Source organism: Dermacentor variabilis, chromosome 11 (assembly GCF_050947875.1).
Source record: "Dermacentor variabilis isolate Ectoservices chromosome 11, ASM5094787v1, whole genome shotgun sequence".
NCBI lineage: Eukaryota > Metazoa > Arthropoda > Arachnida > Ixodida > Ixodidae > Dermacentor > Dermacentor variabilis.
The window spans coordinates 25,298,009-25,309,725 of NC_134578.1; the positions used below are offsets into that span (position 1 = coordinate 25,298,009).

General features: G+C 43.5%; 1 protein-coding gene across 2 annotated transcripts; it reads right to left on the bottom strand.

Moving 5' to 3' along the window:
- Positions 1–332: 332 nt before the first annotated feature.
- Positions 333–10,866, bottom strand: LOC142564219 (uncharacterized). 2 transcript variants are annotated; one of them, XM_075675137.1, is made up of 3 exons: positions 10,762–10,866; positions 10,581–10,649; positions 333–2,647 (listed from the first exon to the last, which is right to left on the bottom strand). In XM_075675137.1, the coding sequence occupies exon 3, from the start codon at positions 2,500–2,502 to the stop codon at positions 1,423–1,425; it is 1,080 nt and encodes a 359-aa protein (XP_075531252.1). In that variant the 5' UTR covers positions 2,503–2,647; positions 10,581–10,649; positions 10,762–10,866; the 3' UTR covers positions 333–1,422. The 2 variants fall into 2 exon arrangements, with proteins under 2 accessions (XP_075531252.1, XP_075531253.1); XM_075675138.1 differs by lacking the exon at positions 10,581–10,649.
- Between the last annotated feature and the right edge of the window lie 851 nt (positions 10,867–11,717).

Here is an 11,717-nt window from a genome sequence, read left to right on the forward strand (position 1 = left end):
TATGGAAGAACTCAATGTGCCAGAAAATTGACATTCTGAGGCAATAAGGAGTATATTATACATGATGCGTGCGCAAATCTTTGGGATAATCACTTAATCACAGCTTTTGGAAGAGCTTTTCATACTAGGATTCAAAAATGCACACAAATAAGAGTATAGCATAAGAATTTCTATTGCTGAAAATATTTCTCATAACTGCATAAAATGCCAATAAACCACTGTACAAGTGCGATCATTTAATTTTCTTGAAGCATTACGCATAGTAATATGCTAATGATTTGAAAGATTACATGCTATTAGTGCAACCATTGAAATATCAACAATTAGCCATACCCATTCACAAGTCTTTTATTTAGTGCATTGAAACAGACCTACACAACTGATTTCGTAATTAGCAGCTCAATACTTTATTATAGCAAAGAAGTGCTCATATACAAGACAACAAAAACCTTAAACATCTTAATAATGAAAAGACCGTCAAAGACTCTCACATGCATAGAGCCTACTGGCAACAAGACTACGAGTCTAACAGCAAAATCACTGCAAAAATTGGGCGCAGGCTAGATGGTAATCGATGTGTAGATTTGAAGTGCAAAATTAACAAAGGGGACTTGGAAGCAGAAAGACAAATGCTAACTTTGAAGCACTTTATTAAGAGAAATAACACACATATATGCACTAGAGATCCATGAAAGAAGTAAGAACTTGAGAACCAAGAAATAATGACAAGTTTCACAACTCAGCCCTACTGTGCAGCAAGTGTGCTTGGAAAAGTCAAGACTTTTGGCAAAAGATGCACTGATGTGACCTTTACACATGAACCAAGAGAACATTGATTTTTTTCTGCTTCAACGATCTCCTGTATGCACTGGCTTGGGGACCAATACATTCCTGAGCTTTTGGAAAGTATGAAAACCACTCAAAGAGCACATACTTTACTGTATGTGCAAGTAAACTTTCAGTGCGGACTTTCGCGAGAAGGTTTGAAGGCACGAAAGGCACTGAAATGACATCTAACCTACGCGGACGTGTAGGTGTTGGTTCAGAGTACTCTTTCCTGGAAAGGTTGAAGGACGCAAAGAGCACTGAAATGGCATCTTGTCTGTGCAGATGCACACGCGAGTCTTCAAACTTGTCCAAAGCACTTCGGCATGAAGGGCACTAAAACAGCCTCACACATTGGTGGATGTGAAGGTGAACCTTTAGTGGACTTTTGCAAGAAACTTTGAGGGCATCAAGGCCACTGAAGTGGCATATCACCTGTGTGGGTGCACAGGTGTTGGTTCAGAGTACTGTTTAGTGAGAAGCTCTGATGGCATGAAGAGCACTAAAATGGCCTTTCACCTGTGTGGGTACGCAGATGTTGATTCAGATTACTCTTTCGTGAGAAGCTCCAGGGCACAAAGGGCACTGAAATGGCCTCTAGCCTGTGTGAGTGCACAGGTGTTGGTTCAGACTGCTCTTTTCTGAGAAAATTTGAGGGCATACAGGGCACTGAAATGGCCTCTCAATTGTGTGGGTGCACTCATGATTCTTCAGTGTAGACTTCTGTGAGAAGCTTCGAGGGCATGAAGGGCACTGAAATGGCCTCTCACCTGTGTGGGTGCGCAGGTGGTTGTTAAGGTTACTCTTTCGTGAGCAGCTGTACGGGCATGCAGGGCATTGAAATGGCTTCTGGCCTGTGTGAGTGCGTTCATGATCCTTCAGTGTAGTCTTGCGTGCGAAGCTCTGCGAGCATGAGGGGCACTGAAATGGCCTCTCGCCTGTGTGGCTGCGCACGTGTTGGTTCAGGCGACTCCTTCGTGAGCAGCTGTACGGGCATAAAGAGCACTGAAATGGCATCTCGCCTGTGTGGGTGAGCAGGTGGTCGTTCAGGTAACGCTTTTGTGAGCAGCTGTACGGGCATGCAGGGCATTGAAATGGCTTCTCGCCTGTGTGAGTGTGCTCATGATCCTTCAGTGTAGTCTTGCGTGAGAAGCTCTGCGAGCACGAGGGGCATTGAAATGGCCTCTCGCCTGTGTGGGTGCGCTTATGAGTCTTCAGTAAAGACTTCTGTGAGAAGCTCAGAGGGCATGCAGGGCACTGAAATCGCCTCTCGCCTGTGTGAGAGCGCAGGTGTCGGTTCAGCTGACTCTTCTGCGAGAAGCTTCGAGGGCATGAAGGGCACTGAAATGGCCTGTCACCTGTGTGGGCGCGCAGGTGGGCGTTAAGGTAACTCTTTCGTGAGCAGTTGTACGGGCATGCAGGGCACTGAAATGGCCTCTCGCCTGTGTGGGTGCGCAGGTGTTCGTTAAGGTGACCCTTTTGTGAGCAGCTCTGCGGGCATAAATGGCACTGAAATGCCATTTCACTTGTGTAAAACCACAGGTGTTGCTTCAGATGAACTTTTTGTGAGAAGCTTTGAGGGCATAAAGGGCACTTAAATGGCCTCTTGCCTTTGCGGGTGGCAGGTGTTGCGTCAGGTTCAATATTGGCGAGAAGCTCCAGAGGCACAAATGGCATTCAATCGGATGCTAGCCTGCACTGATTATGGTGGGTGCTTCAGACCATGTTTATCTGTCTCGTACGCACAGGAGTTAAAGCTGTGGTCGCATCCTTGATGTGAATTCACCATCTGCAGTTGCTTCACAGCTGGAATGCCTCAATGCTGCACAAGGAAAACAAGACATGTTACCTGACAAATGCATTTCACTTCAAAACAAAAATGTAATGACAAAATGCCAGAAGAATGAAAGAACATAGATACTTGTGGTAAAGATCCCCTTTTTCATCGTTCAATAAGTTTTGGAGCATAGTATTAGTGCAAGCTGCTGTTGTAACCAAGTGCAACAACCTGAACATTCAGTTATACCACCATGGGCCTCATGACCAAAATAAGAGCAGCAGCATTTTGTCTCAAACTGGGATTCATCATAGTGCTCGTGGTAGACTGCTACATTTTCGAAATTTACTTATAAATAATGCAGACTCACTCGAGTCCATGCAGGAGTGAATATAAAGACATTGCAAACATCAAGGAACAAAAAAAACACAAAAATTGGAAAAGAAAATTGCACAACTAAACAATGCAACTTATAAATATGTCCTCATTTCAACTTTCAACATTGCCAAAAAAATTAATATCTATATATATCATTCATGGCATGTAGCACCTGTATAATTCTGTGGTTTTGATGAGCATTCACACAACAAACTGGACACAGGTTAAGCAATTTCATAATGTTGGACGTTGTCATATATTAAATACAAGAGTTTTAGCCTGCTTCATTTTATTTATACATACTGCAGCCTCAATAAGGCTATTACAAGAGTGGGATGAACAACGAACATACAAACATTTACAAACAAGCTCATGAGAATTTTCAGTGGTAGCGAATGGATGTTGCCCGGTAATGAATTAGACTTCAATTGTTGATGGAAAAAAGCTGTATTTAAAGGAATCAGTGCGGGCAAGAAAGGTTGAAATATTTAGAGCATGGCGACTCCTTATGGATGAGGGTTTGGAAAAAGTCAAATAGTTATCTAGAGAGGAGGGACGAGGAGAATTGATTAACATGTAAAAGGAATTTAGGGCATTCAAGTTTACGACGCTCTGCAAGAGGAGTGAGACCAAGTAGGGAAAGAGAGTTAGATGGCGAAAAGTCCTTCTCATATCTCCAACAAACAAAATGCACTGCCTTTTTTGCACTGATTCTAGTTTTTTGACGTCACGGAGTCTTGTATGGATTCCATACAATGCAGCCATAGTCGTGGATAGGGCAAATGAAGGTTTTAAATGTTAGTTGTTTCTTGAGCAGAAAGATGCAGCATATGATGCAAATAACCTAGTCTTTTAAGGGCCTTGACAAATTGACAAATTGCCTGTTAGTAGGATACCTAAATATTTCAAATTGAACAATCAATTGAAAGCAATACTATTAAAGGCATAGGCAAAGAAGGAAGGGCATTAGTATCATGTAAAGGACATGGATAGTTTGGGAAAAGTTCCTATTGATTTGCCATGCTTTGAACAAGCTACAGAATTCAGCAATAGGATTGTTAAGGACAACATGATCACTAGGAGATTTATTTGTATAATATAAAAGATAATCATCTGCAAAAAGGCGTATTTTAACTGAGGTGTGTTATTAGGAGATCATTAATATAAACCAGGAACAAAAGAGGACCCAGTACTGAGCCTTGGGGAACCCGTGATTAGAAGGCATCAAGGGTGAGTTAGTAGAGTAGAACCGTACATACTGTGTGCGCTGGGAAAGAGTCCAATATCCAGCCAACCAAGGATGCATACTTTTAGTATTGGCAGCGTGGAGTTACGGAGTCGCCATCTGTCGGAAGCGCCTCCCTTGCGTAGTATGAGGGATCACGTGGCGCGCTCCTCCTAAGTTTCGCTTATGGCGCTCAATAAAAACACCATGCGGCAGCCCTCCTGGGCATTTATGTAGGTACTCTCAAAACTAGGGAACTTTTTGACTGTTGATATAACAATCTTGGGCAAACTGAAAGCACAGAATCGTTTACAGCCACTACCTCTTTACCGAATACGTACAGTAAACACCACTGCGCGCGGTCGCCACGATGGAGTCTTCCGAACCGGCTTCTTGCGCGAAAGGTAGCTAAACGCTGAGAGTAAACTATGTGAAATATGTGCTTATAGTGGGCTGTCTGTATAACCAAATGGGGCATAACAGAATGGAGCCTCAATCCAGCGATCGCACGGGTTCACAGGGACCGACTGCACGCCTGCATGCATGTCCACGCACAATGTTTTGCTTTCGCTGTGAGCGCGTTTTCGCACCGTGCCTCGAGCTTTAGGCCACAGCATGTGAGCATTTGACAGTACACTAGCAACGATTGTTGCATGGACGCTACCAGAACTGTTCAAAAATAATTCCGTTAATAGAGACTTCGACGCCTAGCTACGGCGACTGTGAAGTGCCTTCACGACAATTCAATCTTTTTTTGTTTTCTAAATTCTTGGACATTTCAATATTATTTCTCAAGTTGTGTCGCACTGTATGTTTATCGGTCTTCTAGCATAGGATTTCCCTCTGCTTGTTTTTCATAATCCAGTGCATTAATTCATAACACAAACATGACCATATGCCGTGCCTTTTTTTAATGTGCGTCTTACCGCTTCCTTTCCATTCCAGTGAACTTGCCAGTATCTAGCATAACAAGTTCATAGACCAAACAGTCATGACATTAGCCGGGCAGCGGACGCGGGCGAGCATCTCAGTGCGCATTTTCTGCTACTCACCGAACATTGCGCAGTGCCGGCACCGTAGCAGAAATGTTCCCCCCGTCTGCGCTTGCTGCATACCCAAATTGTAGCCAATGGCTGTCTGACGGTTCTATGTTTCGCCGGCCAACCTTCGCGCAGCTCCTTGCCCTGTGGCTACATGTGAATGAGGCTGACACCAAGCTCGTTGCGTACGTCTGGTACTGCGGCACCGAGCAGTAGCCTACCATGCTGCACGCCTCTAAAGGCAGCCACTACCTATTATAGTACTTTCAAATGTTGTCAAGCAGACACCTAAGGCGGTGAAGCCTCACCACTTAATCAGAACCGCGGCGCAGGTGGGACTTTAAATTTCCTTTTCAGCCCGCTTCGGCACTTCCGAAGCAGCCGACGCGGCCGCTGTGTCCACGTGATCCCTCATGCCATGTCACACAGACGGTGGCGCTAGCTTTTCCAGTGGTGGAGCTCGCCGGCAATAGCAAATAGCTTGTGCATAAGTTTAGAGTGTGAGACAGTGTTGAAGGCCTTTGAAAAGTCTATAAATATAACATCACTCTGGTCACCTATGTCTAAAGAGCTGCTGATGTCATAAAAGAATTCTGTCAGTTGAGTTATACTGCTGAGGCTATGCCTAAAACCATGCTGGAAAGTACGTAAAATTTCCTTAGTTTAAAGAAATTCCACAATGTTTTAAAGATAGCATGTTTGAGTAATTTACATGAATGTGCTGTTAAGGAGATAAGCCTATAGTTGGATAAGAATTGAATGTTACCCAACTTAGTTTCCATGAGGGACGAAGGGTGGCCGTTAAGAGATTTTCTAAAGATAATAGTTAGATTTGTGACACACCAAAGGGAGTATCGAAAGAGAAAAAGAGTCGAGATATTGTCAGGACCAAACAACTTTTTGGTGTCGGAGTTTAGGATTAGGTTAACAACACCCTCAGGAGACAGTGATACATCATCGATTGGAGGGTATGGTTCAGAACCAAAAACAGGGATTACCGAGTTATCAGTCGTAAAGAAAGAGTGGAAGTAGGCGTTAAAAGAAGTAGGTATAGTCTGCGTATCAGAAACTGCAACATTGTTATTTATAAATGTGTTCGAGGATGACCCAGGTGGTAGGATAGCTTTCCAACATTTATGGCGATCTGTCTTCATTTATTTTGGCAAGGTTACCTTGTAATGAAAATCTTTTGCAACATTGATTTTAGAACCAAGCTTCCTTTTGGCGCTAAGGAATTGCATGAGTTTTCTTGAGTTGCCAGAGCATTTTGATCGACGTAATCTGGCCACACGACGTGATAAATGCAAAAGGTCTCTAGTTATTAAAGAACTTTCAGTTTGTTTTCTTTGTTTTTAAAGGAATGAAAAGGTTTATACACTTACTGACAAGATTTTCGTGGAAACTTGTCAAAGTATTAGTATCACTAGTGGTACTTATTAGCTCACACTCATCAAAAGAATAGCACAGGGTGTTTGTAATTGCCAAATCATCAGCGCGGTTAAAGTCAGGAAATGTCCAGTAGATATAGCGGGATTTAGGGCCGATGCCTGGAACTGAAATTTACACAGCATTGTTGTCCGATATTCCATCAATAACATCGCACTGATAACCGGAATTAAAAAGAGATGTAGTAAGAAAAGCAAGCTCAAGGACTGAAGTTTACCGAGTGAAACCCTGAACGATCTGGTGCATGCCACAGGTCAATCAAATGTGAACCATCTCCCGCCCAATGGCTACTTCATCTCCGCTCACTTTCATAGAAGACGAATCAACACTAGGACCATTAATATCGCCAGATAACACTGGATGAAGTATTGTAACTATGCAAAAATTCATTAGATTGTGTGAATACTCAATATTAGAAGCAGGCGGATGGTGAACGAGCCCTACAATCAAAGGCATATTTGCAAGTTGGACATTACACCACAAAGACTCAGTATCAGGCTGGGCAGGGAGTACAGAAAAGTGGAGGTGAGATTTAAGAAATAGAGCAACACTGCCTCCTCTCCCGAATTTCGTCTCTCGGAACCACTTTGAAGTCAGTCACTTTGAAGTCATGCACATCAACACTCCCCTTTACACCGACCATACAAGAGCAATTTTCTTTATTACAGGATACAACACAGTAGGGTTCATGGGCTACATTCAATGCTACAGACTTGGACGTGAAAATTGGAACGTGTGTTATCCGTTAATTAAGTGTAGAATAAAGAATTCAATGAAAAAGAGTGCCAGACGATGTTCTTAACAAGGACCAGAATTACTCGTTATCTTTTCACATGACTCCAACTTTTTCTACTCTTTTCTATGAAACGCTGCAATCCTTACCAGATTATTAAGATGTGTTCCAAGAAAGATACTAAAGACAATTACGTAATCAAGCTAAAGTAAGAGATTAAGTGTTCCAATATTTCTTTTATTGTGAGGAGGGCATTCCCAAACAAAAAAATTATGTAAATGTAGAACAGAAGTGCTAGCCACTTCTTGCTTCCAATAACTTGTGCAGGAAGGAAATGGTGAGGGCAGAAGAAAAAAATTTAGTTTCGCCAATCAGGCAAGGCATTGACATGATAGCTGGCGAAACAAAATGCCCAGTAAGCCTCAAAGGGACCCTGAAACTATTTGGCAATTTCATACAAACCTACCGAAGCATTAGAATAGGTCCTTCTGATCATTAATTGTCGCGTCTAAGTGCTCCGCACAAAGCGTGTAATTTATTATAAGGTTTAAAAACATACATTGCTGCCGATCGCAGCACATGGCTTCGCTGAATTTTAAGCTGCCCCGACACATTTGACGTCATTGAGCCCAATGACTTTAGTAGGGCGAGCTATCTAATTGGCTGCCCAGGGCACCTCATCAACAATTTCCCCTACTTTATGATGAACAAATGTTGTTCGTAATAATTGAAATGTTAGTTAATCTGTTTCTATAAAAAGAAAGTAACAGAAGGAGAATGTACAAGAACAATTTCTCACTACACTTAAGCACTTCCGGCACACAGCAACCGTCGTCTCCTTGTGTTACAACGTGCTCCATTCTGACGTGAGCTCCACAGTCAGAGCCGGCCTGTCTTTTTGCGAGCACCATGATTCGACTTTGTTGCATTGTGGGCTGCAAACGTAGTGAGTGGCAATATGTCAAGCTGCGACACTGTGTCCCTCTGCAAGGCAGCAGATGAGCGGACTGGCTGCAGTGCATCGGACTGCCGCTATCCAATCGGCGCCAGAACTTGCGTATTTGCAGTCGTCACTTTACACCGGGGGATTACTACGGCAGTAGCGTTTTGCAAGTCCAGTATTTGGGTAAACGCAAGAGAAAGGGGACAGGGCCTGACTGTGACCGTGCCGTTTCACAGTATGAGCAGAAGTGCAAACATAAATGGTCTGCACGATGCAGCCACCTGGTGGCTTAGAGCTCAACCACAGACAGTAGTAGTAACGAAATGTATTCCCTGCTGCTGGTGTATATTTTTCGCAGGAGTGTAATCAACACGTTTTTGTAAATGTTTAAAATGTTTTACACTTGGTTAGAGCAATATTAGCTCTCTGTTTGGCTGGTTAAGCTCTGTGCCCACAGGTGGCTGGACCGTGCAGACTGATCAATCCACTCGCCTTCGTCTAAGCTAAAGTTCCTTCATCAGCTTCAGTTTGTGCCTCTCGCCATCCGTCAAAATGCCCAGCTCGCCTTGTGGTTACCAAAATACCAGACACATTCAGCGCTGCGACATAATGCTTGCAACGCATGCTGCTTTGATAGCTCTTTCTTGGGGCTGACTGCCAAGCACCTGGCTGAGTTTGGAGAGGCTTCGCGTGCTCACACCTAGAGAACCGGAAGTCGACGACATGACGTGCCATGATGATGCAGACCCAGTGAAGGCAGAGCTTAGCCCCCATCACTGGGCGAATGAGTCGAGGAGAAAATGCACAACTATGGAGGAGGGTAACTCGCAATCTTCCGTAGCGCTCCTAATATGAGACGCTTCACACAAATTGTAGTGCGAGTGTTTAACTTTAGCTGTGCCCTACGTGTCCATAAAATTTGTCCAAGCCGTTTCAGGGGTCCTTTAAGGCCGCCCCACATTCAGCGTTTTTCCGGCGTTTTGTCAACTGGCATCGATGCTGAGGGTGGCGCACTCACAAGAGATCGCCGCAGCCGCCGGAAGTAGCCCGATGATTGCAGACCACTCAGTGCTGGTCCGCGTGCTGCTCATGTAGCTGGATGCTCTCCTTGGTGCCGTTCATGTGACGACGCCAGGAGATGCAACGCCCGAAAACGCCGGTAAAAACGCTGAATGTGGGGCTGCTTTTTTAAACTGCCTCGAGCAGCGTTCATCAAAGTGACCATTCGCAGGTGCAAGCAAGCAATCTCCCTTCAAGACGTAAAAGAAGGGCAAGTTTTATTCATTTGTCGAATTTGCACATCCTCGTGGTGAAGTCGGAAGACTCAGCAGTTCTTCTCTTACCTGTCCTGAATTAGCCACTGCTCTCTACTAAAAATAGATGTTAGCTTCTTACTGCTGGATTCATCCAGCTTTTAACATTAATAGGCCTCACGCTACCTTAAGGCAAAAGGACGTCAGCACCATCTATTAAAAATTAGAACCAGAGCACTGGAAGATGAAGACTAAGTAGAGGCACTGAATCATTGTTTTTAGAAGTAGATTGAGATCATTTAAAACCACCTCCACAACTGGGAAGGCTACGTGCTAGAACACAAAGCAGGCACATATGCCAGTTCTGTCCACTCTCGCTCTCCAGGATCAATATTCTCCACCAGCAGAACGGCTGAGGAGTACAATCCTGCCAGCAGAATGAGAACTGTTCTTTCTGTGTAATTTCCTTGTAATGAATTTTGGGATTCTAGTGCATCAAAACGACCAGGGGAGTTCTATATCTCTTTGCAAGATAACATTTGGACAAGGCAGCTATCATGGCATGCTTCAGTCAAAATGAATTTTCATACACGTCAATAGAGAATTGTACTCCACTGTTAGCAGAACTGCCAGCACTGCAGTTGAACCAATTAAGGAACGGAATGAGCAAATTAATTTTTAACAATGGCCTCAAAATTTGAATGGCTGATGAATGAGTGTCGTAATTGGTGCTCTCAACGGCAAGAGTTAAACATCAATATAAATAAGTTGGTGAAATCGGCACTTCCTTAGCGAAATTCCCCTACTTCGAGATTCAAACATTTTTGCTAAGTACGGTCACCTACCGATTCGTTTTTGATCGTTTTCCCAAACACGGGCCAGTGTGCGACCAACTTGCATAATAAAGTTTTTTCCGTTACATCCCATTTGCGGTAAAAGCATATCTTAAGTTTCACATACTTTCTCTGGGAATTTGTCCTTTTCTTCACCGAGTCCTTTCGACTTCAATCACGCAAGCTCTGTGGTAACCTGAAACGAGTGGGCGACATCCTTTATCTCGCCGATCGGGATCGTTTGAAAGATACTAACTAGTCTTGCCGTCAGGCGAGAAAGTGCAGTGTTTATTACTACCGATACTCACGCTTGTCATTTGCAGCAGGAGGTAGAGTGCATTGGTGTTGGAAACAGCATAAAAAAGCCGCCGCAACAAATCAGGCGCCAAAAACCACGTGAGGAATTAACATGCAAAACAAAAACAGCGGCGCGCCAGTGTTGCCAGGTTGGACGAAGCGGCGTCGCCCAAAGCTAGAGAAATTGTAGGACAAATGTCATAGTTTTCCAATGGTGCCGAAAATGACCACTGGGCAGAAATCTTCACATTATAATAAAACATGCTCCATCGTTTCCCTAGCTTTACCGTAGCAAGCACATGCTGATTCTGCTTCTTATAGCTCAATTCAAAAAATAATTACCGTCCCTTTGAGTTACCATAAATTGTTTCTTTCCTTATTTCGTTTTTTTCCTTCATATGTAGGTACTCATAGCAGGTTTCTTTACCATAGCCGCCCCCCATGAGATTATTCAGCCTCTCTGAATTTCCGCTTGACGTTCTTTGTTGCTGTGTCGCATATCATTTGTGATTATTTGAATAAAATTACTGTTGAATTGAATTGAAATTGAATCCTACAGGCTACAAACTTGCTAGTAAGCTTCCTAGTTCTTTTCGTCCACTGTCAATCAATGTTTTTTTTTTCTCTACAAATACATCAACATTCTCCCAGTCCATTTACTTTCTCCCATATTTGTGAGTCGTTCTTCAATCCACGGTTTATAGGATAACGCTGGTCCGCATTTCATCCCTCTAGGGATAGAACGCGCATCTTAAAGGCTATGCTTTTGCTTAGCCTGAAACACGTCATACATGTCAGATTTTGGACCCTGCTTTCTAAAAAAAAAAGCTTAATAGTGAACATTTTCAAGATATAATCCTGTTACATTATCCCCTGGGCCAATAGGTGGTCTCCAAAACTTGACGTTTATGACATGTTTTCGGCTCCCGAAATCGCGTCCGATGTCCTCAACCAGTCACAGTGTAGC

Coding starts and splice junctions, on each gene's coding strand:
- LOC142564219 (XM_075675138.1), bottom strand. CDS start 2,502: ATGCCATTTGTGCCTCTGGAGCTTCTCGCCAATATTGAACCTGACGCA.